The following is a 27,803-nucleotide window of genomic DNA, read 5'->3' as shown; positions in this document are numbered from 1 at the left end:
CCCTGCTGAAAAACACTATTGTTAAATTAGGTCGCCAAAGGAAGGGAAATGTATCTTTTTGCTGTCCAACAGTAGTACCATGTGGGTTTCAGGGTCTTGATCTGATGAGAGGGGAAGGATTCTGTTGACTGACAGGATGAGATTATAAAAGACACTGTGAGTGGGTGTGAGGTTAGATGTTCAGAGACGTGCAGTGCAGAGGTTCAGAAATGTTCCTGGCAGAAGGGCTGGCTGACTTTGAAGGGAGGGGCAGCAGACTGGGGAAGCAGAGATCCTGGCATCTAAGTTATATCTTTCTTGTGGGCTGCCCAGGTGTGCTAATGTCGGGATATCTCCTATCGGTAGCAAAGCCCAGAAAGGAGGGTTATTCCAGAGATAGCAGCGCAGGAACCTCGCCAACTTCCAAGGTGAATATAAGCCAATCATAGGTGAGGTGGATGCCTGAATTTATGCATTTTTATAGTAAGTCTGGGCTGACAGGTTTCTTTCATGTGTAATGTCCCTTAATGTGAAATGCACACAGCTTTAAAAATTCTGAAAAAGGGTTTGTTTTGCGGTCATTTTTGTTCTTCCCTTTTCTTTCTCAAACTGCATATGCTGCCACATGTATCAGAGTACAAGGTTGGAGGTAAAATAGAAACCATGTGTGTCTATTAATGAATGCAAACTGTGTCAAGTAATTTATTTTAGATATTCTTTTGTACCCAAGTCCATAACACATGGAATGTTTTCTGAATAGATTCAAATAACAGTGAAAATAAACACGTTTTTAAAACTAAGTCAGTCTGGGTGGAGTTTTCTGTGCATACATGTGTTCACTCGCACAGACATTGTGAGGTGACAGGGAAGAGCCCCAGTTTACTGCAGGTGGTAATTAGTTTGACCACATGTGGTAAAAACCTGAAGTCAGTTTTCGTGTTCATAGTAAGTAAGTTTAAAAGTGTTTGATGCATGTGTATCTGATGACTCATTCATAATGGGAAATGTTTTGTGGTATCACTACTAGAGAATTGCTCAGCATCATAGATACGTTGCGGAGGGAAAAGAGTGACACTGTCATATTTAAGTGTAATAAGTCTGGTAACTTTATTTTGGGAGGCCCAGGGATGAAATTCAGGCATTAGGGTATATTATGATGGGAGCATTACCGCTCTTAATAGGGAAGATACCAATGTGTTACCACAATACCATATACCACCATTTTACCACAATAATAAAATGCCACAAGATTAGGTGTATCTCCTCCAGAAAATATATCTTAAGCCACAAATGAAAATGCCCAACATTATGTAAATATGACAGTTAATGAATCAACCCAGATTTACCCCTAATTTTCCGACCACATCCATTGTGCACTCTGTGGATTGATGTATGTGACTTACGCAGCACCCACCAATTCTCCCTGTTGTGTGAGTTTCCTCAAGCTGTGCATCTCCAAGTTGCCCCTGATTAACCTTGTGTTTTCCTTGATCGTCTCAGGTTGGTGCCTTCCCAGTTGCCTCTCTGGAACAGCTTCAAGCCCCGCTGGAAAACTGTCTTGGATTTCCTCATAATAACAATATCCACCAAAGCCACTCTCTTGCCAGAGTACAAAAACCACTATAGCAGTTCCACTGCCATGTGGTTGCTCACTGACACCAAAGTGGCAATGCAAGACATTTTGGAAATCTCCCATCATGACTATGAGGCTGCCTTAAAAAGTTCTTGAGAAACTTGTGGTCCTTCATTAAATCCCATGCTGGTTCCCCCACTCCTCTTAGTTGCCCACCCTCTTTTGCATCCCCTCCTCTATCACTCCTTCCCTGTCCCTGCCAGATCTTCATTTCCCCGCTCCTCTCCCACTTTCACTTTTGTTCACAATTTGCCAAATGTTCTATCTCTCAGTTTATTGTGTTCTCTACTCCTCTATACCCTCCTCTTTCCCTTCACTTCATTTTCCCAATGACCTCTCCTTGTGTTTCCATAATGTCCCCCTTTTTCCTCTGCTTATTTCTCTATTCACCCGTTGGGCAATATTTACCCATTTGTATTCTTATTTGATTATGTTGCTAATAACATGATGTTGATGCCCCCCTCCCCATATTTGTATATTTGTATTTCCCTGTTCTTCTGCTTCTGTGTTTCTCCCATGCAACCATGTTTTTTTCTTTTTTTTCAGTGCTCCAACAGCACTATGGAACGGCAATGAGCCACCTGGTCAACTAACGTTTGTTTATGATTCTTTCGCTCTGGATTGCTTAAGTAATGCATTGTCTCATTGGTAATCACCACAGGAATGCAATACAATTCATGTCTCACTTATTATCATTCAACAATAGGCACGCCTATTTATTGTATGTTCTGGCCTCCCCAGCCATAGGCTAATAATGTAAACCTGCTACCTAGCCGTCTTCCAATGCGCCTGTCATCTGCCCATTACTCCTTCCGTGCTCTGCCTGATAGTCTTTCTTCCACTGCCACATTGCACAGCGGTGCGTTCTCCTTGAATATGCCACTGCCCCCGGCCATGTATTCCCACATCACACCATCCTTCTGCCTCTGCATGCTGAGTGGCACTTCCTTGACTAACAACCCACAGCATGCCCTTTGCTGAACAGGCCTACCCCATCCAGCCTTCAGCAAGCATCAATTGCATCGTTCCTATGGGCAGCCTCCTCTGGCTGCCCTGTCTAGCAGTTGTGTTCAACACATACAGTCAGGGTGCTAATATCTATAAAGCAATATTTGGGGGTCGTATTGGATGGCACCAAACCATCACCCTTGCTTTACTTGGACCCGTTTACTTTGGAAGTAAGTTTTTCCAGCGATTGCAGCCTACCAAACGTAGGTGAATGCAGCTGTCTCTTTTCTGTCTCCTATTTGCCACACCTGAAAGCCCACATTGCCAATGCGTGGAGCTCTAATTATATCTAGGAAAAAGATGGCTCTTCGAGACTGTGCCAAAAAAATGTTACCACAAGATCTTAATTAATTTACATAAATCTGTTTTATTCACTGTATAGTGCCCTTGCGCTGACACGTGTTTCGGCTATTAACAGCCTTTTTCAAATTAGGGCATAGTAGTAATTGTGGTTCTTATGTTTCAAAGGATTGTTAGATACTTGTTGTATCAAGGGATAGATCCCCTTTGTTTCCGTGATTGTAATTCAAAGTCTCATATGCGTCGGCTCTTAACAGTGTTCTTGTGGTAACATTTTTTTGGGCAGTCTCCAAGAGCCATCTTTTTCCTGTAACTATTACCGGTTTCTGGCTACATCCGCATCCTCAATCAAAACCAAGGAGTCACTGCTTGCCCAGCTTCCACCAAAGCCTGCCTCTACTTTATTTGTGTATTCATATCTATCCTTCACCACATATTTTTAGCAATCGTTGCGCTTTCAAAATAAAACAACTAGGAGGTGGCACAGCTGAACAGCACAAAACTCCATAGCTTGTTGCGTCATACTTCTGTTTTGTACTCTCATTATAACTCTGACCGGCAGTTTCGCCAGACTTAAGTCTAGAGTATACAAGGGGGAAGAGAGCCCACACACGTTTTTCAGGGGTTGGACTCGATCTCCCCTGCTAAAATGAGAAACATTGAATGTCCTCTTTGAATTAATGAATTAAAGCCAGCCTTGGATATCGAACCTCAGTCATGAGGTTTGCCGACCAGACGCTTCACCAATGCACTATGAAACCTGATGAAAAAAACAAACTCTAAAGGTGAAATGTCCCATTTTGGTACTGTAAGATGCAGGGAAAACATGTGCATTGTTTTCTGGAGTTTAAAACATGCACTCTTTTTAACATTTTCAAAAAAGTATCAGAAGAAAATATCCTCACTTGGTTTTGTGTGTGTTGATTTTATGAAAGGCAAATGCCCTTCGTCCTGTGTAATGTGGGTGGTTATGCAAAGCCAATTTAATGAAATGTGCATTTTGACCTTGATATGCTAATTTCTGGCGACTTTACATCCCATTCAGTTTGTTGGTGAGTCCCCCACTTGGATTTTTAGGCCTTGGCCCCTGCTCCTAACAGTTTCTGTGTGAAAGGACCCATGTTCCTTTTGCACTGTTGACAAGAGTGACAACCTTGTGTGCATAGGCCTGGTACAGAATCCTCGTGTAGCCTCCTTGAACTCAATAAATCTGTCGCAAACAATAGTGAGCCAATCACGTGCACACACGACCGGTGGGCAGTTGGTGTTCAAATTGTCCTATCAGTGACTCAATGGCAAACTGGTTCAATGAATATCAGGGTGTAGGGTCTTAAACCAAGTAACAATGTGTGGAATGAGGTCATATAGGCTGATTTGTGCAGACAGTCTGATGAAGGAGGTAGAGGAGAAAAGGAAAGTGATAGAAAGTTTGGAGAAAGGGCCACGAAGAAGGAGGGGAGAAACATATGTGAGAAGGGAAGTTGGAGTTTGGGCTTGAGAGATCAAGAAAACGGAGAAGGAGTACAGACAATACGGAGGATGTTGGCATAAGAGAAAAGAAATAAAGAGAAGGAAAAGGTCTGCAAGGTGATTCAGTGTTGCAAAGGTAGAGAGCGGACATCTAACAGGGATGACGTAAGTGGCCCAGTCTCTCTGTTGGCAGAGAAGTACCCTTTCCCACAACTTGCTAGGTATTAGGACCTAGATCCTGGCCTATGTGACAGACCATGTATGACAGGAGAGAACACATGATACTTGCCGAGGGCTACCTACCTCAGTGTGGTAAGTCAGGGTGGAAGTGTAGTAACTCTGAGAGCCTGAGAAAAGAGAGAAGAGGGAACAAGCTTGTTTAAATCCAGCTCTGATAGCGGTGGGCCCTGGTGTGTATGTATGTATATATGTATGTATGTATGTATGCCCTTATGTATGTATATGTGTAGGTATATGTATGGTATTTAGAGAAGGGGCAGACCAAGGTAGGAAGCAACCTATACTTGCTTTGACATTTTGACAACATGAAGCATCCCCTGAGACCTTACCCTCTCAGGTTGTGGGACAGAAATGACTCAGCCTGAAAATCCACCTTGGACAGACAGTCATGAAAGCAACAGTAATCTATTCTATGTGTGATATCTTCACTGGGAGAACCAGCATCACCCATTGCGTTACAATCGTAGGAGGGTATTCACACACAGTGAAATAAGAGCCACGGAACCGACCTTTATGTGTACTACTCAGAGCGAGACAATCCTGGCCACTAACTGCTCTAGATGCAGAAATCTGGACTCAGGCCCTCTCACGTGGTTGTATTTTCTCTGAACCTTTACACTTCTATGTGGAGATGTATCTTCTAAAAAAAAAACACTTTTATTTTCTGTGCATAACTTGTCATATAATCACATCTGTGTACACACCCACCATATACAGCAAGGAACCTTTGTTACATATCGCATTCAGGCACAACAACGAATTATTATAATTGTTCTTTTATAACACACTTAATACCAGAGATTGGTTTCTAAGCGTGGGATCAGGATTCAAACTAGTGTTGTGCTGCATTGTCTTGCTTCCAAGAGAAACGTGTTGCCCCTGAGCTATCCCCCCTCACCAATGCAATAAACCACCGCAATTGTGACAGAAATCTCCCTCCTGCCACTTCACCTGCCTCCCATCCTTACAGATTCATTGCAATAATAATCTATCCAAACACCCGGCTTATTGTGGTCTCAGCCCTGACTGTGCCCTTAGCTGGTCCCTCTCATGCCATGCTGTGTAAATCAACTCCTCGCCACCCTCTGGGACCAACCGGTCATGCGAGTACATTTGAGCCCTTACCCACTTGTGCATTGCCCTGTGCCACTCCCCTATCATGGGTCCCCCCCTCTGCCATCCATGCCATAGCAGTGTGTTGCTTAGCGAGCAATAGTGCCAAAGCTAGGACTCCAGTAATCATCTTACCTCTTTGTCCCATTCCTCAGGCTATTAAGCATAAAAGGAAGTGCTTAATCGAGTGTTGGACACCCACTGCTGTTAACTAACATACTCCTTTACAGAAACCTTTTACCCAGTCACATTCCTACCACACATGTAAATACGTTCTAATTTCCTTCCTACATCTCCAACAGTTCCGGTCCGCCCTATTTATCATTTTACCACTCAGCTCGACGTAATGTAAGCACATCGTACTATATAAAATGTGTCCCCTGAAACCGTACGATCCGGGAAACCTGATTTGCATGTTCAAGAACCCTATGCCACTCCTCGTCTGTAAGATGTTGCCCTATGTCTGCTTCCCAATTGACTCTCAGTGCGCCACCCCCCAATTGTACATTCACCTCTATCCTCAGCATACAGTTCAGAGAGATTCTTCCTCCCCTCAGCTAATTGCAAGAGAGCTGCATTCATCCCATCACAGGAAAGCCAACCCAGGCATCCTTCACCACTGCCATCAGGGTAGCAAACTCGCGAAAATGTTGTCGAACCGCTGGGTGGGCAGTCCGAAATTGAGCGCAAGTGATGGCCTTATCCTCAATATATAAATCCTCAATTAAACCACCTCATCCCAGCTGCCCAATCTCACCCCCCTTCTTCACACCAGTGACGTGTTTCGGTCTGCAGCAACTCAATGGTACTATTGGCATAACGGGGAATCTCTGCCTTTGGTGGCCTACCACCATACCCAAACGAAAGAGCTTACTGGCGTAAGGAAGCACCCAAGCCCCCTGCCTTATCCCCCGAGTAGTTCCAAAACCTGACGTGGCTCGGATTCCTCCCAACTCCAATCAGTGATGGGATCCCTATACGGTCCAACAAACCAACCATGTGCTGCAGAATCTATGCATGCGGATGTATCCTTGATTTGTCATAGCAAATCTCCACTAGACCTAAGATTCCCCCCACCTTTTGTGTTTTGATATAATAAACCTCAGAGTTATGGAACTTGTGTGATCTTGAGTCATCAGTTGACCCTCATTAAGTGCTGCACCTGAGTCTGGTAGGCTTGTTATTAGCCAGAAGGAAGGTAATGAGAAATTAACACATACATCAGTTCAGACCCCTGGCAAGCTCGCCAACCTCGGTACAGGAATGGTCACGATTAGTATGCGCATGTCTGCATAGTTGTAGGCGTTCACCACTAAAACGAGGAGGGCTTGGCAATCCAGAATGTCTGGACAGAGTGGCTTCAACGAGAGTAATCTGAAAATTGTCCCAGCAGCCACATTGGTGAAGGACAGGGGGAGAAGATGTTTGTATTGTTTTTATTTAATTTCTGAGAGCCAATGCATATGTATGTGTTGTGTGCACAGCTAACACCCCTAACACCTAACACTATTCAAGGAGTGCCTGCATTTTGGGCAGTCATGCAATATTAAGGGTTCTGTGAATCATCCCCATTGTGTGAGCTGCATATTACACAACAATTGTTTTTTCCTACATGTGTTATTCTATTACACATGCGGACTGCTGTAGACTCTTTTATGGATACCATTTTTTTCTATTTTGCCTGTAGTTTTTTTTCTTTTTCTACTGATAATATTAATCCCACTAAAAAATAAACGTGTATTTAGCCAGTCACTGGTTTTACTCAGCCTGCTTTTTCTGGGGGCACTTTCTGGTAAGGTGGCCTTTCGATGACCAGCAGCCTATCCACATTACTGCACGCATGAGCCACTCATGCGGAACAGAACACAGACGTGGCAGCTGTGAGATGGTGGGATCCAGGGGGCAGGACCGGCTAATGAGAGGTATGAGAGTGGAGGTTAAAGGGTGATGATGTAGGGGAACGTGTTGCGTGGGAGTGGTCTGGACCCACAGATCCGTGGTAAAGAGTGGCTGTGGGTTGGGGGCCTAAACCTAACTGAGGCACAATGGGGGTGCAGGGGATTTGGAGGGTGCCTTAACCATACCGGGGTTTGCAGGTGTGCCACCTGCATTGAGTAATGGTGGGGACATGGCGTTTCCAAGGTTTCCACTATTTGATGCACTGAATGAAGATGGATCTCTTGCCACATCAGGAAAGTCGGGCATAGAAAGACGGGTTTTGGCTAACCTGGCCAGGGGCAAGACACCATGGATCTGTAAATCAGCAGATAGCCTCAATATAAACATGTTGCGTACATTCCAATAAGCACAGACCACAGAAGTAACACTTTCCTACCAGCCACTGTTCTTGCTGGAATTGACTCTTTGTTAATCCAGAAGACGATCTGGGAAAGGACAACGGTCATGATGCACGGGATGTAGATTTGAATGAGGTAGTAACCAATCTTCCTCTGCAGGTAGAAGAGGACCACTTGCTGAGAATAGTTGCCTACAAAAAAACAAGAAATGAGATGCAATTAACAGATGGTTGAATATAGGACTGGAGGGCGTGCATCTGGGATCCTCGGACAAAGTCATACCAAAGATTGCCAGGCAATGGAACCCTGTAAACATATTGAAAGACATCTGAAAAACAAGCAATGTCATGTTTCTGTGGAAGCTTACAGGAGCAGGAATAAGTACATATATGATTCATAATTGGGGGTAATCAGATTATTTGAAATAGATCTGTTGCTCAACATCAAGATCAATGGAATGGCAAACCACATTAACACAATTGAAAAGCAGCATTTAGAAAAAATTGAGACGACGAAACAAAGAGTATCATGAATAAATTGCATCATCATAAGAACACAATTTGACAGTAGATAACTACAAGTATTGCATGTATTCAAGTTTTGATGTATTCATTGGGGTTCTTTAATACACTACGCGGTGTTCAAGCTGCTTTAAAGCAGTAAGAACTTTAGGATATATGGGGAGGTGGAATAACAGTTAACAGTTAACTTTTTGCGATGAATGGGCTAGCAAATTGGTGGGACAACAGTCACTAGAGTCAACTTCAAGGATAAGGAAACTTTTTGACAATACATACATCAGATTAAAATGAATATATTTTGAGTGTTGTTATACCGTGAAGACCCATGTCAGAGGAAGTGCTGATTTAATAGACCTTGGAGGGTGCAGGGCTGTGCGGTAGGGCACCTTTGGAAGGCTCTGGAGAACAAAAAGGTGGTGATAGACCTACTGAACGTCAGGTGGTTTGGTAGCTTGGTTTATCCTTTCTCTGAGGAAGCATTCGAACCATGACTGGGCAGGGCCAACTATTCTGAGGCCTTAGTGACGTGCATTGAGGAGTATGGCAGGGTCCTCTGGGTCATTTCTGACAGAGCAGGCAACAGACTGGTTGTTTACCAGCAAGGAGCGTTGCTGACATCCAGTGATGCTTATTTGCTTTCTCTTGAAAGGATGAAATCCTGAGTGACAGTTGTGAAGGTTTGCAAGCACGACATGGTACCCTCATCATGCACTTAATTAAGGACCTTAATACTCTTCTCTCTAAAGAACATTTTTCCAGTTGCTCATTGTCCAAATACACCCTACTGCCACTGCAGAGATGCCATTTTGCTCCTACTAACCCTCCAGAAAACCCTGTATCCCATCTGCCTCCCCAAACCCGTGTGGCTTGTCCCCAGTGTACATTGCTTCCAGGCTAGACCTGTACTTTATAATTCCCCACACAAACCTGCAGTGTACAAGTGGCTATTTTCTGTGTATCTGGTATTAATCCAGTTGACATGCAAGCATTGCAGAAATATTAGAGGTTCAGGTTTAACGTTTGGATGGGATCGTTGAAGACACTGAAGGGGTAAGCATCAGATTGGGCATTCATGGTTTTCATCAACTTGACAATGTTGATGATGTTGATTCCTAGTATTGGTGAGAAAAAGATGGTTGTTCATTCTATATGGATTACAATGGTTGAGGTTGGAGGCTGATGGGAGACATTTCTTGTTGGATGAAGTCTATATTGTTGATGAAAAAGATGCAGTTCTTCATCACAAAGAAAACTGTGGAAGGGACTGAAAAGCTCTTGAGATTGTCCTTATCAGTCGTCTCATTGTTGATTTTGAAGAGTTCAATTTCCCTGTGTGGTATTATGGTATTTATCTTTGTTGTCATGAGTATATATTTCCGATAGATGTGTGTGACAATGTTGTATGTGGGCTGATCTGAATCCTTGAGCAAGTTCCACCATCACCTTTCAAATGCTCTACTTTTTCTTTTGACCTGTGCAAATTGTCTGTTGAACCATTTATGATTCATTAATGCTGGTGTTTTCTTATCTTTGTGTCGAAATTAAAACATCAAGGGATATTGAAGATAATTTAAGGATGCAGTTATTTCCTCTTTTTCAGAGAGTATTATTTGGAAACCTATGATGATGGTATTGATTTCATGAAAAGTACATCAAAGAGTGGAGGTGCAAGTGTTCTATGGAGTGGTGTTACTGGTAAAGACAGGTCTATGCTATGACTTCATTTGTGGGTTTTGTTTTCTTACTCATCATAAAAACTTTGGTTTTGTATGTTCTTCAGGAGAATCCAGGGTTCGTGATTTGGATATGTGACAAGGCCACATGCTGAGATTACTTTACAATATGAACTTGACAACGTGCAAGGCATATCATCAACCCGGCCACCCAGGTGAGGTCAACGGGCTGGCATCTATGTAGCATTTGCTCTAACATGTCCAAATAAGTTGTAGCTCCTCTATCTTGTATCACTCTCTTGTATACCTTAATAACGTTCCCACCCATAGCCCTGGAAATCCTTGAATCTAGTCTTTCAAATCTTGACCCTCAAGTCATCTGCCCTCTACATCAACCTTTCTCCATTTGACCACTGACTAATTCATATCACAAATTTGGTGCCATCGCCAATCACAATCACCCGTTCACCTACCAACAAGAGAAAATGCAAACGTGGCTACATAATGCCATACTTGGATCAACTTAAGCCCTCTCCCCAAGCCAGTTCCCCAATCCATTGTACTAGAAAAAAGTCCATGGAATTCAACCACACATTGCTCACTTTCTTGTTCTACCACTATTCTGCTTGTTTCTTTACTCTCTGACTCCAACTGTCAACCATGAATCACCACAACCATTGTGCAGCACAAGGCATCATGCATCTCCACTTACACCAATGGCATAAAGGCAAACACCCCACTCTCCTCACTACTTATAAAGACACTCGGCTCAGACTCATTATGCGTTTTAACTCTGCCAAGTACTCCTACTGTACCGACCCCATTGAATTACTTCATTATCACCCTCATAAACTCACTATAGCACTCTAGGCCATTCTCTACCCTCCAGAAATCTGCTTCCCATTCTTCACTCTCTCAGCCAACACGTGTGCCCCCAGAATCTCCTCCAGCATCACACAGATACCCTCCTGCCTCTCCTACCTTTTCTCTCATCCTTTCTATCTCTCAGCTCGACCTTCCCATCACTATCCCACTTCTTTCCTGTCTCTCTATTGAACTCTTAGCTATCCTCTCCTGATCCCTCACTCCACTTTGCTTTGCACTTCAAACCATTAAAGAATTCACAGTTTCCACTTGTGCCTACCTCTCCCCAATCTTCAACAACCCTGGCAATGATGGAATCCTCCCTGCCTGCTATAAAATAATTAAAAATAACATCTGCTGACTATCATTCAATGTGCTATAGGACAGTCTCCTTCCTGTCTCGGGAAAGACAAATCCTCTAGAGCCCCTCAAGACAAAATTCCATAGAAAACATTCCATTGAAACTAAACATATTCACCTCTCAAACTTCATAGCAATTGCTCAACGCTCACACTTAGCCTCCATTGTAATGCTACATGTTCTCTCTGCAACCTTTAACACTAAGGATCACCCATCCATGCTAGAAGACCATTCTTATCTTAGTGTTCCCTTATATCTCTGACTGTTCCTTCACCAATTCATGTAGCTCTAAGACCAGACCACACTCATCTCAATAGCTGTTTGTCAAGGATTTCTCTTTGGCCAACTCCTCTTCAACATTTACATCATCACTTCTCTGGGACAATTTTTTTTCTCCTTTTGATTTTGCAATCATTTATTTATTGAAAATCCCCATATTTGATCCTTTCCCTACTTATCCGCTGACATCGCTTAGTGCATTATCAATTTCCCCACTCTCAAAGTTCACTCGATAACTGTAATTCTTCCAAAAGAGAAATCGTATTTCGCCCTGCCACCAATGCAAATCCAACATCACTTCTTGAATATCCTACGCTAAAGTATTACTCTAAGCCCAATCCAAGGATTGCTACGTTGGTGTTATCATTGAAAGCAACCTCAAACTCCAACACATCATCACAACTCCTACCAGAGCTGCTAGAGTTACATTTCTCAATATAAAAAAGGTCTCCTCCCACCTCACTCACCACTAAGCTACAATAGTAATCTCTAATCTTGAGATGAAGCTTATTCCTTAGTTTCTCCTTCTACTTTTTTAAATCCCCTTAACAAAGTCCTAAACTTTGCTATTCTCATCCCTCATAACCTACTTCTATCCTCCCCACCTCTTCTACATACCGCCACCACAATGGACAACTTTCCTTTACAAATCACTTTATCTTCAAGTTCCAACTTTTCATACTCATATACAGACTTGCCTCTCGATACCTTGCTCACTGTATCTCACAATACCGTCCCACTCATACTCTATGAACCTCATTTCTTAAAATTAATTAATTAATCTTTTATAACAGGCTGATTACCAGAGACGAGTCTCCAAGCATTGGGCAGGGATTCAAACCTGTGTTGCTCTGCGTTGTCTTGCTTCTAAAACAAACGTGTTGCCCCTAAGCTATCCTCTCAGCCTCTATTCAACATCACTATCACTTTGCACCATGTGCTCACTTCAGCTTCCACCTACTTCACCCTACTTCTTTCCTGATACTGAAATGGTATTCCCCGGCTATCACAATCTCCCTTTCTATTGAACAGTCCAAAACCAGATTTAAGCTCCACCTTCTGACTAGCAAAAGGTCTCCTCCTCCCCTCCAACAAACCAGAGGTAGGATGATGGAACCGGGGATCAGACATACATATAACAAACCCAACAGGCACAGTAGCTTCACAGCTGGTAGTTAACATTATCATGTTTACAGATTCACATATTTAAAACTGGATCCTAGGAGTTGGCTACAGAAGGACAGGGGAATTGGGGACACCCATGTGGGGACACCCAGTTCCCCTTTCCTTTTTACTCTCAGCAGCCACAAATCCCAGGAGCAGCTTGAATCCTGTTCACACAGCTTCAATGTGCATTAGGCATTCCTTTGAGACACCAGTATTGAATACTGAAGGTGCTGCTTTGGTCTCACTATGCTTCTTCAACCTCCTCTCCCACTCCTTCAAACCAGCACAAGTCCACCAGCACTCTTTTTATCCACCTATCATCAAACACCGGCTAACCACTAATGAAGCTTTTGACTCACCACATCAAACCAATAGGTCAATAAGACTTGGACATCGATTCAAACTGCTGGATTGTGTTACAAACTGACTTGAGCCAGTGGTAACATTCATCTTGAACTGACCGCCAATCTGAAACTGTTGGACTGTTCAAACCTCATCAAAACCGACTTGTACTGCACAGACCCCACCCCGATGCCAGTTAAATGCTGACTTGCTGCCTGAATCAAGATTCCTCGCTACATCTCAAGTCTGGTTCTACCAAAAGGAAAGCACTGGGAAGCCCAGTTTAACCATGTCGAACAACGTAAGACCAATATTGTGGGTCTATGGTGAAATAAAATCTGGCTTTTATTCCTTTTCTTGAAAGACATATCCTTTTGAACAGTTTGCTGCAATTGCCTCCCTGATCGCCCGATGCAATTGCCCATTTTACTATTCTTTACCAGTTCTGCATTTTCTGTGTTCTCTTACATTCTATATATTATAGTACCTTGTGTTAGGCAGAATCATATGCAGTACCCTTTGGGAACACTAGACACAATTAAGACTACAAGTGTAAGTACAATTTCACCTTTGGTACAAGCCTGTACTACACAGTAAAGTGGTAGCGATGGCTGAGCAGCCAGACGTATCTCAAGAGTAAAGTGAGCAGTACAAGAGTCTACACAAAGGACAACAATTAATATGATTCAAACAAACACTGATTCAAAGTATCTGAGTAAAAGAATATACATTTATTTACACCTTAACTTAGAAAACAGTTCATGATCATAAAGCAACAGAAAATCACAGTCTTAATATACTACAACAACCCCCAATCAATTCTCGACAAGTTAGGCTCAAAATGAACTGTGAGCAAAGCGGTACTCGAGCAATTTAAAAGGGAGAAAATACAAGGTTATTCAAAATCAATAACACCAACAAGTTATAGGCAGGGTAATCTAGAAAAGGCTACTACAACTAGGATTCAAATCAATAGGTCTGGGCCAATGTTAATGGTTCAGAGTCTTTGCAGAGGATCACACAGTTCAAAGTAGTTTGCGGTTAAGTCTTTGCGGAGCATCCAGATATTTCCACGCTAACCTGGATTGTCTTTTACCTCTTGCAGATGGATGAGAAGTTCCAGCGACAGAGTTTCCCCAGAGTGGCTGGGATTCAGGTAAGCGTGTGAAACTGATACAGTCTTTAAAAATAAGCAAATATTTGCTGAAAGCTTACTAATGCCTTTTTTCTGTTCTTTTCCCTTTTCCTTAGGAAGCAGCGCGCCGGGATGGGAATGACACCGCCAAAGATGCCCGCAGAACAGAAGGAGAGATGAATGATGGGCAGAAGCGCCGCAAGGTAAGGCTTTTCCTAACGGTGTTCTTGTTCTTGCAGGAGCTGAGCGCAGAAGAAAGATGCAGGCCTACTGGAGACTGATCCGAACACAGTGATTGTCACGCTGCAGGTGCAGAAAACACAAAGCATGTTTCTCAGCCTGGGCATGGCTTAAATAGTCTCTGGGTATCCCAGGTGTCTGTGGGCTGAACCACACCCAAAAGACTAGACTGCACATGCAGTTCAGGGAACCGAAAGATGTTGGGGCATCCATCTTGTCCCCATCAATGCACTACAATTCCAATTCCAATTTTATACTATGGGCGTGAGTGAGTGTGGTGCCACAAGCGCCAAGTCTGACTCCAAGTGGGTCTTTGGAGGAATGGAGAGGCCCTTGAGGGCCATCTAGGTGATTGTGGCCTGGCTCCAGCCTGAGGGCTGGGGACATGAGGGGCAGGAATCATGACAGTGATGTAGCAAAATCCTTTGTGCCATTTTGGGGACATATCATGAAGTCCGAGGATATTAGGAGACTGGCAAGAGTATTGGAGAAAATCATCAACCAGACCACCTATATACTCTACAATATGATGTTAGAACAGAAAGCAATTAGATTAGTGGCTCTACAGAACCGGATGGTGTTAGACTTCATCCTGGCTGAGCATGGTGGAGTAAGTAAATTGGTGGGATCTGCTTGTTGTGTTTTCGTACCTAACTCCTGCCCTACCATATTTAAGGCAATACACAATCTGCACGTCCTAAGTACAGAAGTGCATGTTCCCGATCTGATGAATGTGATTCAGGATGGACGGACAATGAAACGTGGAGTTTCCAGTAAAGTGAATATTTTTAGTAAAGTTCTTGACTTATAATTATATAGTGACTCCTTATTATGAATATTGGCCTAATCCCATTCACGCTACAAAGTTCTGATTCTGGGTTAACTTTGCTGCCATTTTGATTAACACTCATGTTACATGTTCTAAAATGGTGAACTGTGTTTTCGTCTTGCAGTCGAGCTGAACAACCTTTGAGTTCTGTTAATGTTTAGGCTGTCTGAGAGCCAACTGTTCAAAGAGAACTTGCGCTTCATACGAACTGTCATTCAAGTGTTGTCTAGGCTCACAAGCTTCATCCTTGTATAAACATTGGAACAATGAAGAACAAACCTCGAGCGTATGCTTTAGCTGAATTACATTGTAGTGACTCTTGAAATAAGGCTTACCGCAGATCCAAGAACCTACATCACTACTGTGTCTTCATGAAAGTGCAAACCTGTGTAATCATTTGCATAATATTGTAACATCTTTTATGTGAAGTAGGCATGAACCCTAGCCCACAAATTATTAATGTGAAGAGAGGCTGGACAATATTGCAGGAAATGAATAAAAATGCTACCGTTTAAATGCCCAGCACTCTTTCCTCTCTTTGTCGGCTGGTACACACTGTGAGGTGTTGGGAGCCAGATAGCTATCTGCTTTGCCCTATAAACTGTACAGTAACACAAGATACTTGTATCTTTTCAGCCTGTGATTCGTGTATTTCTTTTGTGGTACTCAGCCTTCATATTTCTTTGTTCTTTCAAGAAGGACAAGCCTTCGGAGAGACAAAAGATTTCCTGTGCTTTCACTGTGGTCGGACGAAACAGATGACAGAATGTTCACAGTACCTTAAAAGAAGACAGATTCTGTAGCTGAGGCAGTTGTTCCTGGCAGTTCCTGTAGGGTCAGGGTTCCTGAAGCTTCAGTCGTGGTGACAAGAAGGAGGAGGGTGGGAGGGTCCTGCACTGCCCAGGGTATAAGCCAGCAGTGGAGCAAAACGATGAATAAAAGGTGCACTCCTTAAAACCCAAAATGGTTCTCTTCTCACTGGCTATCCGATTGACTGCAGCAATGCACAGTAAATACGTCATGGATGAGGACTGGTGTCTGGTGTTTGGCAAGTTTCAGGCAATTCGGACCTGCATCAGGGCTTCACCGGGTATCCAGTAGTTGCAGCAGTCGTCTTCCTTCAGCTCCTCGTTGGTTCCCTCGTTCCAGTGGCGACTCTGCCTTCCAGACCCAGAGACTGTTTTTTTATGCAGCAAATCCCCCATTCACACAGCCTGGCTGTCAAACACACAGCAGGGTGGCTGTCCTGGCAAGGCAGCCACCTATCCAATCAAACAAGAGTGTGACTTGAGTCTCCAAGGAGACCCTCTCCAGGGGGCCTCAAACCCCTCCCTCACATCCTGTCCACCCAGACACTCAGGTGCCTAAGGAGGCCTTCTGTATAGAAGCCTGCCAAAGGACGGCGAACAAAGGAACCAAACCTGGTTTGGTGCACAGAATAAAACACTAGAAAGACCTTTACAAAAAGATATGGCAAAATAACTCGACCGGAACCAAGTAAAATTAAAAGTGGATTACCGGGTCTGAGTTTGAGGCTACCACCATAGCCTCAATGGTACCAAAGGCTATTTTCATAGTCTGCGGTAGAATAAAAATGGTAGATACCACTGCCACCAGCCAAATCTTAGAGAAAGGGGAACATACTAATGTTCCGTGAGAATCAGACAAAAAGGGATAACTTTTAACCCCTCCAGTACTCTATTGGAAGATAGGGTTTACTGGGTCTGTAAATTTAAAAAGACTAGTAAAGTCAATGGTAACTTTACATGCTCTGGGAGACAGTAGTCAGTCCCAAAAAATTGAGTTTAAAGTGGGAAGTCAGAAAAGTCAACCCTGTGTCACTGCACTAAAGGTGCTGTGTGACACACAGTAAAAAGATGATGACTATGGGGTGGGTGAGACTCCATAGTCCATGAGCATAAAAATGTACAACACACTGAAAATGAAAAGTTAAAAGCGCAGAAATATAGCAAAGAGCTGGAGGACTCTAAGGTAGAGGGAATTTAGCACTTGTGTGAGAAATCTCCCTAACACCTTGATTGGACATTCCTTTATTTTTGTGTTTTGTTACTATTTCTGTTAGTGTGGCAAATATTGTCACTTCACAACACTCCTAAGAGTACTGCTTGCCTTTGGCTCACGTTACCATAAAAGATGAAGTAGGTATACCTGTCTAATTGCATCTGTTGTATCTTTATGATTGGGATAACTGTTGTTTTAGCAGTTGTTTAGGGCTGAGTAGGAGTTTTAGCTACGGAGCAGTAGTCATTTAACCTCATTGGTGGGCAGTAGTGTGATTTGATACTTATCACCTTCCACATAGCTTTCCAAAGTAAAATAGCCTGTAATTAACTTTAAAAACACTGCCACAACAGAATAAGATATGGCTTCTTTGCTGGTATTGAAAGCCATCACCATTTGAGTGCTTTGCCAGAAAGGAAAGGAGACACCCCTACAGCAGTAGTTACAATGGTTGAACTGCTTAACAGCCTCTAAGCTTATGTGGGAAAGAGGGGGGAGTAGTCCCAGGGAGCCTGATGATCTGGGACCCAGCTATCAAGAGAAATGGAAGAGGATATCAATTGACAGCTGTTCCCACTATTCTTCCCGAAGGTTGTGTAGTGTGCCTAATCAGAGGTCCCATGTTTCCAACTGATATCAATCCTCAATCAGGTCCCATTCTTCAGTTAGGTCCAAAGATTCAGAGATGTCTCACGGCGGATGAACTAGCGGCTAGAAATATTATTCTTGAGAAATGGATGGTGGCCCCAACAGAGTCGAAAAAGCAGGACAAGAAATGAAGACAGAATGAGGAAGCAGAAACATAAGGATTTGGTAATGCTGGAGCTCAACATACTCAATCTATGAGAGAGCAGGAAGGCACAGAACCTATTTCTAGTGGGCAGGGGAGTGTTTCCATTGGTAGTACTGAAGGAACGCATAGGTGCCACAACCCAGAGGATTTGGTACCTTGGACACCCTAGGCCCAAATCTGTAGGGCGTGCGCATTAGCAGAATTCCTGAAAACTGTGTTTTAGGCTTTCCCCTTGGCACAGAGCTAGGTGCACCCACACATGTGAGGTACCGTTTTCATCAGGGCACCAGTGGGAACGCGGGACAGCAGGCCATGTGTTGTTGGCAGCTTGTTTTGGTGGGTGAGCCGAGTGAAATGTGCAGAAAATGCATTTTTTTCGCCACATTTCGGATTTGCTGGGGTTTCTGGGTAATAAATTCTGGGCCGATTTGCGCAAGTCAGACCTCTGTGGATTCCCACAGGAGTCCTCTTTTCAGAAATACATGGGGTTCTCTGTTTTCCTTGGTGGCATGGACACCCTAGGCCCAAATCTGTAGGGTGTGCACATAAGCAGAATTACTAAAATGATGCTGTGCCGAAAGACTTGGGGTTACCCATGTTTTAGGCTTTCTCCTTGGCGCCCAGGTAGGTGCACCCAGACATGTTAGGTACCGTTTTCATTGGGACACCTGTGGGAATGGGGGACGGTAGGCCATGTGTTGTTGCAGCATGTTTTGGTGGGTGATACGAGTGAAATGTGTGGAAAATGTGGTTTTTTTGCCACATTTCAGACTTTGCTGGGGTTTCCGTGAAATACATTCTGGGCCGATTTACGCATTCTCACTTCCCACGGATGTCCTCTTTTCACAAATGCATGGGGTTCCCTGTTTTTGTTGGTGGCTTGGACACCCTAGGCCCAGATCTGTAGGTGTGCACATGAGCAGAATTCCTGAAATGATGCTGTGCCGAAAGATGTGGGGTTACCCCTGTTTTAGGCTTCCCCCTTGACGTCCACACATCTGAGGTACCGTTTTCATCGGGACACCTGTAGGAACGCGGGACGGTAGGCCATGTGTTGTTGGCGGCGTGTTTCGGTGGATGAGCCCAGTGAAATGTGCGGACATTTTTGTTTTTCCCCACATTTCAGAATTTGCCGGGGTTTCTGGGTATTAAATACTGGGCCGATTTGCGCAAGCGGTTCCCACTGGTGTCTTATTTTCAGAAATGCATGGTTTCCCTGTTTTCCTTGGTGGCTCAGACACCCTAGGCCCAAATCTGTAGGGTGTGCGCATGAGCAGAATTCCTGAAATGATGCTGTGCCGAAAGACTTCGGGTTACTTGTGTTTTAGGCTTTCCCCTTGGCGCCCAGGTAGGTGCACCCACACATGTGAGGTATCGTTTTTATTGGGACAGCTGTGGGAACGCGGGACGGTAGGCCATGTGTTGTTGGCAGCGTGTTTCGGTGGGTGAGCCGAGTGAAATATGCAGAAAATGGGGTTTTTTTGGCCTGATTTCGGACTTTGGGGATTCTGGGTAAAGAATTCTGGGCCGATTCGCGTAAGTCAGACCTCTGCGGATTCCCACGTTTGTCCTATTTTCAGAAATGCATGGGGTTTCTTGTTTTCATTGGTGTCTTGGACACCCGAGGCCCATATATGTATGGTGTGCCCGTCTGGAAAAATCGTGAAATTCAGATGTTGGAAAAGACTGGGGTTAGGGGTGTGTTCGGCTTTCCCCTTGGCGCCCAGGTAGGTGCACCCACACATGTGAGGTACCGTTTTCATCGGGACACGTGTGGGAATGTGGGAAGGCATGGCATTTGATGTGTTTGTGTGGTTTTCATAACGTGTTGACCCATTTACTGGTGCCCTTTGTCACACAACCCTTTGATTTCCAAAATGTGCCCCAACATTTAGTCGCTGCTTTAAGCACCATACACTTTTGTAACCTGCACAAGTCACCTAGCCTTGAAAAGGTCTGTCTGTGCCCTTTCATAAAATGTATGCTTGCCGTTCCTCACCACATTGGTTTTCCTGATGTACACATTCTAAGTATGTCTGTTCAGGTCGTAAGCATTAAACTCCTGTGTACCATGGCTCAGTGTTTGGCTTGTGGTATTGCTTGTTTTGTGAAACACTACACAAATGTGTGCTTTCCTAGCTGCAAGAGTTGGGGGAATGAGGCGGAACATTGTTTATCTCAAAATTCATAGAAGCCATTGCCATACCAAGCCAAATATGTCCACCACATACCTTTTTGTCTGTCATTTTCCCGCTTTTTCCCCAATCTATGGCATTTTCCCCTACCTAGTTGTTGCCCGACCTGCGCAAATCACCCCTTCCTAAACTTTAAATTTTGTATACTTTTCAGAAATGTATGACTTTCTGTCCACCAATTCGGCTTTCCTACCCTTTTCTTCCATTCCGTCCATGCATGTTCAATTGGCAAAAATGGCCAAACTCGCCTACCTCTCACAAAATGTTTGATAACCACATCAAAATGTTTTTTTTCGTTTCCACCCAACCTGTTCTTGAAAGCCAGGAAATTGGGGAATTCAGCACATCAACTATGTGTTCCTAGCTCTTACAAGGAAAAAACCACAGGCTTCTTTGTACATCATTTTATTGGCATTTGTTGATTAAACACAACATTTTTGCATTTTTTGGTTATTTTCTCTCAATCCTATACAGCAACCTAGGATTCTTGGGTGGCGTTATGACCGGCTACATGTGGGAAAAAAAGGGCCAAATCTGGCGAGATATCTCATGTAACAAAAAAAAGTTACAAGGCATTAAATGGCGACATACCGAAATCACCAAAAAAGGCCTTGGCAGTGGGGGGGGAACCCATGGTGCTTAAAGGGTTAAACAGATTTGGGGGTGACCAATTTGGACCTTTTTTGGGGTCTAATCCAGGAGTGTATAACCACATGGACGTATGTAAATGTGTGGGGTATGGTTCTGGTTGCTGGGGATCTTAATGCAGACTGTCCAGATTCCTTTCCAGGGGATGAAACAACGGATATCATTTTGGACACTATTCTGCACATTTTTTCGTCACTGGTGGGGCTAAAATTGATGGCAATGATGACATATCTTGGCTTGAACATGATTACCCATTGTGATGGTGAGTCGGATAAAAGGGCACATACTTGGCAAAGGAGAAACAGAATATCCCTTCTCTTTGTGGATTACAAGTTGTTCAATGCCTGCTCAGACCTAGCAGTGTCCGGCAACAATTGGAGTGACCACAGCATGATCTGTGCAACCTTTGAAATATGCTACGCAAGGGTAGGGTGCTGCGCTATAAAGGATCTTGTTTTGGTCAATGTGGGAAAAAAATGAATGTGTCCAATTTAAACCAAAGTTTGCAGAGTATTGTTCAATCAATATCATAGGAAAGGACAAATTGCTGGTTTTGGAGTGCACAATTACATGAAAACTTTGGCGAAGCGCACAGAGAAAATATCGATTGGTAGGGAATGGCAAGAGAAGGTGGGAAATACTGCCCAAATACATTAATAGAATGAGATACTGATCCTTATAAGGAGAGAGCTGACAAAGAGGTTGAGGTCTATAAAGTACTGCTTAGTTGATTTTACTGAGAAACATTGTAAATCTCAAGCCCTAAAACAAAAATACAAGAACTACTGCAAAAATCATTAAACGATAATGTTACAGGATGATGCAGAGCACATGCTCAAATTTTAATACAAAAATACACCAGGACTTTTTGGGCTACAGCGAAATTCACTAAACCAATCACAGGTACAGAGTCAACTGAACACAGTTCTGGAGAATGATTGGTTGAAACACTTTGGGGAACTGTATTCCATGAGACCCTGGCATACTCACACACTGATCAAGTGGTAGTTGAACCGTTTAACTATGCACTTGAGCTAAATCCTGATGCTATCAGCCTAATGATTAATAGGGCTAAATCATCTGTGGCAACAGGCCCAAGAGGGATTACCAACAAAGTCCTAAAGAGTGACCCGAACACCTTGTCGATTGTCCTCTCCTTTGTGTTCATGAGTATAATGGACAGTGGTTTGTTCCCTGAGACATGGAAGTCAGCCTATGTTGTCCCGATCTATAAGTAGGGGGAAAAATGGGAAAGAATTATATGCCAATCTCCCTGTTGGACGTAGAAAGCAAACATTTGGTGGGAGTGTTGTCAGTGCTTCCAAATGGGTTTTCAACGGGGACACTCGACCAACAGTACCAGTGCCATAATTCGGGAGCTACCAGAGAGGACAAGGGTAATGCAAAACCATACTGTTTAAGTGGTTGCAGGTTTGATTGGATAGATCACCAAATATTATTGTCTAAATTGCAACAATGGAGCATGCCACCAAGGCTTTTTAGATGATTGTAGCTCTGCATGGGAGGTCAAGTATCTATGTTCACTTCAACCAAGTGGGAGGACCACTCACATAGAATATATAGTGATATAGGATTGAGGCAGGGATGCACGTTGGCTCCCTGCCTCTTTAACCTATGTGTTTCGGATATAGGAGAGAGCCTAAAGTTAGAAACCTTGATACCACCTTAGCTGGGAACCATAAAAAATGTGTGGGTGTCATATGCAGTTGATTTCCTGCTATTCAATTACTCAAGGAATGGGATGAGGAGGCTTCTGGGTGCCTTCTCAAAATAAGCTAAAGAGAATAGACTTAGAATACATGCAGCTAAGACTAAAATCCTGGAGCTATCGAGAGGCAGGAAACACATACCAAGGCAGTGGAAGTATGAGGAACATCTGGTTGGAGGCATATAGAGCTTAACATTTTTGGGCTTTCACTTCTCTGCAAAAGCCTTGTTGAAGGACACACAGGTACTACTGACCCTTAAAGCACAGGACTTAACAAACCAGCTAGTTCAAGTTGACAAGAAATACAGAACATTTTCGATAAGGACATGTATTCAATTTTACAAAGGGAAGGTGGTACCAAAGTTGTTATATGGTCTAGAACTTTGGCCAGACAAGACTTATGCCTGATTAGACACAATATAGGGGAACATTTGGTGGTGAGTACTGGGGTTGCTCAATGGACTCCTGGTGGCAGCCATGAGATATGAGCTGGGTCTCCTCTCTTTAACCGTCAGGGTTCAATGGCAGAGTTTATCGTTATACCAGAAAATACAATCATCTACTTCTGACGAGTTGTATACTGTAGCAAGATTGGCTCTGAAAGGGAGAGGGGTTCCATTCCTTAATTTTAATACATACTTGGGAAAGCTGAGAACCAACAGTGAACATCTGTTAAAAGAGCTGGGATTGGACACCGAAACTCTGGTAGCAAATCTGGTAAAAGTGAAAAAGGCTCTGAATAAGCAGGACTGGGTGAATACCATAGACTTATTTCATGGCTACTCTTTCTTGAAACATCTTTCGCATGAGCATAAACCAAGGGGTATGATTGCACCATGTATATCACTCTTTCCGAGCAGATACTATCATAATTTTATAATGTGCCTTAGGTGGAATTTGCTTCCAACAAAAGAGGTACAGGTAAGGCGAGGGCTTATATATCCATCAGACCTGACTTGTAGGCTTTGTAAGAGCAAGAAGTCTGCAGAGTCAGTTGAGCACCTGTATTTGGAATGCTTGGCCTTGCATTTGGAGAGAATTACATATTTTAAAAATGAAAGGTGGAACAGAAGAACCTCAGACTTGAAAGAAGTCTGGAAGAGACTCCTGAATCCTCCATCAAAGTCGGGAGCTTGGCGGTATCAGCATTTGTGAAATCTTGAACATTTTTAAATACTGAGTTTGGGAGTGTTCATCATTGAAATATGTTTTAACAGCATTATCTAATTTAGTGTTTTGTTTTTGTTTGGGTATAATTATGTAAAAGATATAAATGTGTAAGGTGTGGTTTATTAGGGTTCTCATTTTTATACACTGTTTCATTTTATTTTGAATTGCAAAAGGTTTGTAACAAACCAAACACAAATAAAATAAAATAAACAAATGACAATTGACAAGTCATAATTTATGACTATTGATTTTATTTGTTATGCATTTCAATGCTGAGCCAAATCTATAACTGTTTTTTATTGGATCTGCTTTTTGTGATAACATTTGGATTCTGAGACAAACTTATAACAGAGTTTTGTAGAATCTATTGTTTGTGATAGGGCTTTGCATTTCATGCAATTTTCCACAAGGTTTGTTTAACTTGCAAAATAAGCTTCATTAGTGAATGAATGCTTTAGAAATTATCTGAAAATTCCCATATTTAATCTCATAGATAAATGGGACGCTGACTTTGATGCAATGGATTCAAAACACATGAGTATCAGCAGGTGCATGCTGGGTCATCAAAGATGTCACTACTGATTTTTATTTCAGTAATGACATACTACATCTAGTCACTATTGATTTGTATCTTATTAACAACAAAGTCTGTTCCAGAATCAGAGCAGACCTGATGGACCTTAAAGATTTAGAAAAAGCATTAAGGTCAGCTAATTGCTACCTCAAGCTGATGAATTACAAATCAATAAAGATCAGAAAAGGACAAGTGCCAAGGATGAGTATACTCGTCCTTTTTACATAGACATCAATAATAGCCTGTCACTGAAGGGGTTAATGTATATTGTTTTATTCATTTAAATACTATTCTTCAGCAACACATTGAACCCCATTAGAAGAGTTCAAACGCGACACCATTCGATTATTAGGTGATTACAAGGATCCCCAAAGCATCCCTTATTATGCCAGGAAAACTTCATCGGAATGGCTGTTGATTCCATACACCTTTACATGAATTTAGCCAGTCCCATCATTAGTGCCGCCGACTCGGAAACCCTGAATCTGCCGCCTGACTTCCCAGTGTCACTAGGACATTACAAGTCCTGGCGGTGCGGGAAGTCAGGCGGTGGGTTTGGTAAATCCCCATTGCTGTGGAGCCCGATAGGACTCCATGGGAGTGGAGAGATGGCAGTGCTGGCACCGTTGCTAACAGTGCCTGTGCTTCTGTGAAAAGTCTGACTGCAGGGGCTGTTGTGCCTGGCAGGTCTGACCCTGCCGGGCAGAACGACCCCTACCGGCAGACTCGTAGTGTGCCGGTCCAGAAACAAGGGTGCCTGTAAGCTTACTGGCACTCTTGTTTCTGGACCGCCACACTTGGAATGAGGCCCCATATATGCTCAACAAGGGGAGAATGTTATTGCGTACTCCCTGTGCCCTAATTATTTGGGGGATGTTAACTCTGAGATGCTGGGAGATGAGATAGTATTTAAAGTCATTAGTAACTACCTAGACTCCAAGGAACAACCCATCCAGTTAACCGCCATAAGACAATAGCTCTGAACCCAAACAGAACAAACCTCAGAAATAGAAAATGCAGAAATAACTCCAGGCTTTTCGACAATTGGTTGATAAATCAATATGGCTGATGCCTGTGAGATTGAAGAGCAAAAATAAGTTGATAAAGGTATTGTTTGATTTTCAGAAAATGTTCTCTGTTGATTAAAATGACTGTCGACATACATCCTTTTATTATACATTCATCCCTAAAGTCCCTAATAATGCACCAGTACTTGTAAGACAATATTGTCTACTCTTTGGAGTGCATGTTCTACAGTGACGTAACACGACTGAAAGGAGTAAAATCTTTTAGTAAGGCTTAAATGCCTTTCAATCACGCCAGGCCACATATTCAATCATTTGTATGGGCAGAATACAACTTGCATTTTCACCACCTCCTTCCTCTCTCCGTCATACAAATGGTCCACCATTTTTGCCGGCATGGATTTACGTGTCGTCACAAATGCTGGAGATTCCTGTGGGGTATGCCTGCTTTATGCACAAGCATATAACAGGCGGACCCCTAAGGGATCCATTATACACACTCCCTGCCATGCGAGCATTGCAACAGGCATGTATATTGGAAATAAAGTCCCCCATTACATGTTTGCATGCAGGGGATGGTTTAATTTCAACTGGGAACATTGCTTACCATGCGAGCAGGTCAACTTGCTCAAAGTGTCCAGCTTCAACCTCCAACCTACAGGCAGCTCAAGCTTCCCTGTCATTGCTGCCAAGCTTTGGAACAATCTCCCCATGTTCTTGAGAACCCTCCAATTGGATATTTACGAGGAACTTGAAAATTTGGCTTTTCAACTAAGCTCCTCAGAGCTAAAACACTGTATCACTGCTGATCGTCTTGAGCCTATGCCTCGTGCTTTCCCTGTTTACCTTTACCTGTTTACCCCCTTCCCCCTTTCCCTAAAGTAACTTGTGCTTAGATACCGGAGGGTTCTGTGCGCTGCTACAAATTCAAACATTTTAAATCATTTAAAATAATAATATGTAAAGCTGCTCTTACTGTTGTAAATTATCAGCTCAAGGAACTGGTAATCATAACTGATTCAGACTATGACCCTTATTACAAGCTTGGCGGTAACCCACCAGTGGTACCGGTGGGTTGTTCCCACCCCCGTAACACCAATTCCGCTGCCTGAAACCATGTTGCCACCGGGATATCACAATTGGCTGCAGAACGGTAAATCCCCATTCCCATGGAGTTCAGTTGGATTCCATGGTAATGGGGTCACTTAAGCACCGGCACTGTTGCTTCAGTAAGAAACATGCTGGTAGGGGCCTGATTTACTTGCAGGTCAGGCCTGCTGAGGGATCCATGCCCCTACCGCCATTCACAGATTATGGTGACCCGGAAAGGGTGCTGGGATGTTTCTACTGGCACCCTTGTTTCTGGACCACCATAATCGTAATGAGGTCCTTTGTCTGAAATGGGTTTGTTTACATCTAAGTCAACTGTAAAGTTAGAGGTATTCTTTATTCACCGAAACCGGGAAGTTAATCCAAACAATCAATGACATTGTGATGTTAAACAATATGGAAAAAGATAAAAGGGTCACTCAAAATGGGAACGTCTCACAAAACAGGAAACAATTTAGCTGATCAACTACCAGAGCAATCCAAGGCAAATATAATGAAATGAAAAATCCTCTTGGAGAAATACAGATAACAGAATTAACTTGATCCCAAACTCAAGCTCAAAGTGAGATTTATATGCTGCAACTGAGTAGAAATGCTACAGAACAAGACTTACTTACCGCCCAAATGCAAGCCTCAATTATAGGGAAATTACACAAATATTTAGATGATCCCAAAAACGTTACCTTAAATTAACAAGACTGTCAGGGAATAGGTGACTGGTATAATAATGGTCTTGTCTCAACATCTGTTGTACTGTATAAAGGAAAAGACGTTGATCAATGCCTCTACTACTCATGAATATGTAGAAAACCTGCAAAAGCATCAGAAACACACCTTTGCCTATGTGCAGAGGAATCTGTAGAAGATGTTGATGCATGCAAAGAGCTATTATGACCTGAGCACAATCAAAAATGAATATTAGGTAGGTGATTGAGTTCATCTCTATAATTTCCAAAGTTACCAATCTTAAGAGTGTGCATTCCTTCCCAGTTGGCATGGGACTTTTGAGTTGTGATCACAGATAAGATCTCCCCTGGTGCCTTCCAAATAATAATACCAAATTGGGAAAGACAGAGGAATGTTGGGT

At 43.0% G+C, this 27,803-nt stretch overlaps 1 protein-coding gene across 1 annotated transcript in view; it reads right to left on the bottom strand.

Moving 5' to 3' along the window:
* GABRA6 (gamma-aminobutyric acid type A receptor subunit alpha6) overlaps positions 1 to 27,803 on the bottom strand; it is a 493,083-nt gene that overhangs the window by 404,038 nt on the left and 61,242 nt on the right. Inside the window, exon 7 of the mRNA XM_069654273.1 lies at positions 8,079 to 8,231. Coding sequence (XP_069510374.1) covers positions 8,079 to 8,231 — 153 coding nt within the window. The remainder of the gene's footprint in view (positions 1 to 8,078; positions 8,232 to 27,803) is intronic.

The sequence above is a fragment of the Ambystoma mexicanum genome, chromosome 3q (genome assembly GCF_040938575.1).
Source record: "Ambystoma mexicanum isolate Mex_15411 chromosome 3q, UKY_AmexF1_1, whole genome shotgun sequence".
Taxonomy (NCBI): Eukaryota; Metazoa; Chordata; class Amphibia; order Caudata; family Ambystomatidae; genus Ambystoma; species Ambystoma mexicanum.
The sequence above is the reverse complement of the archived record's forward strand: the minus strand, read 5'-3'. Positions and strand labels throughout refer to the sequence as shown.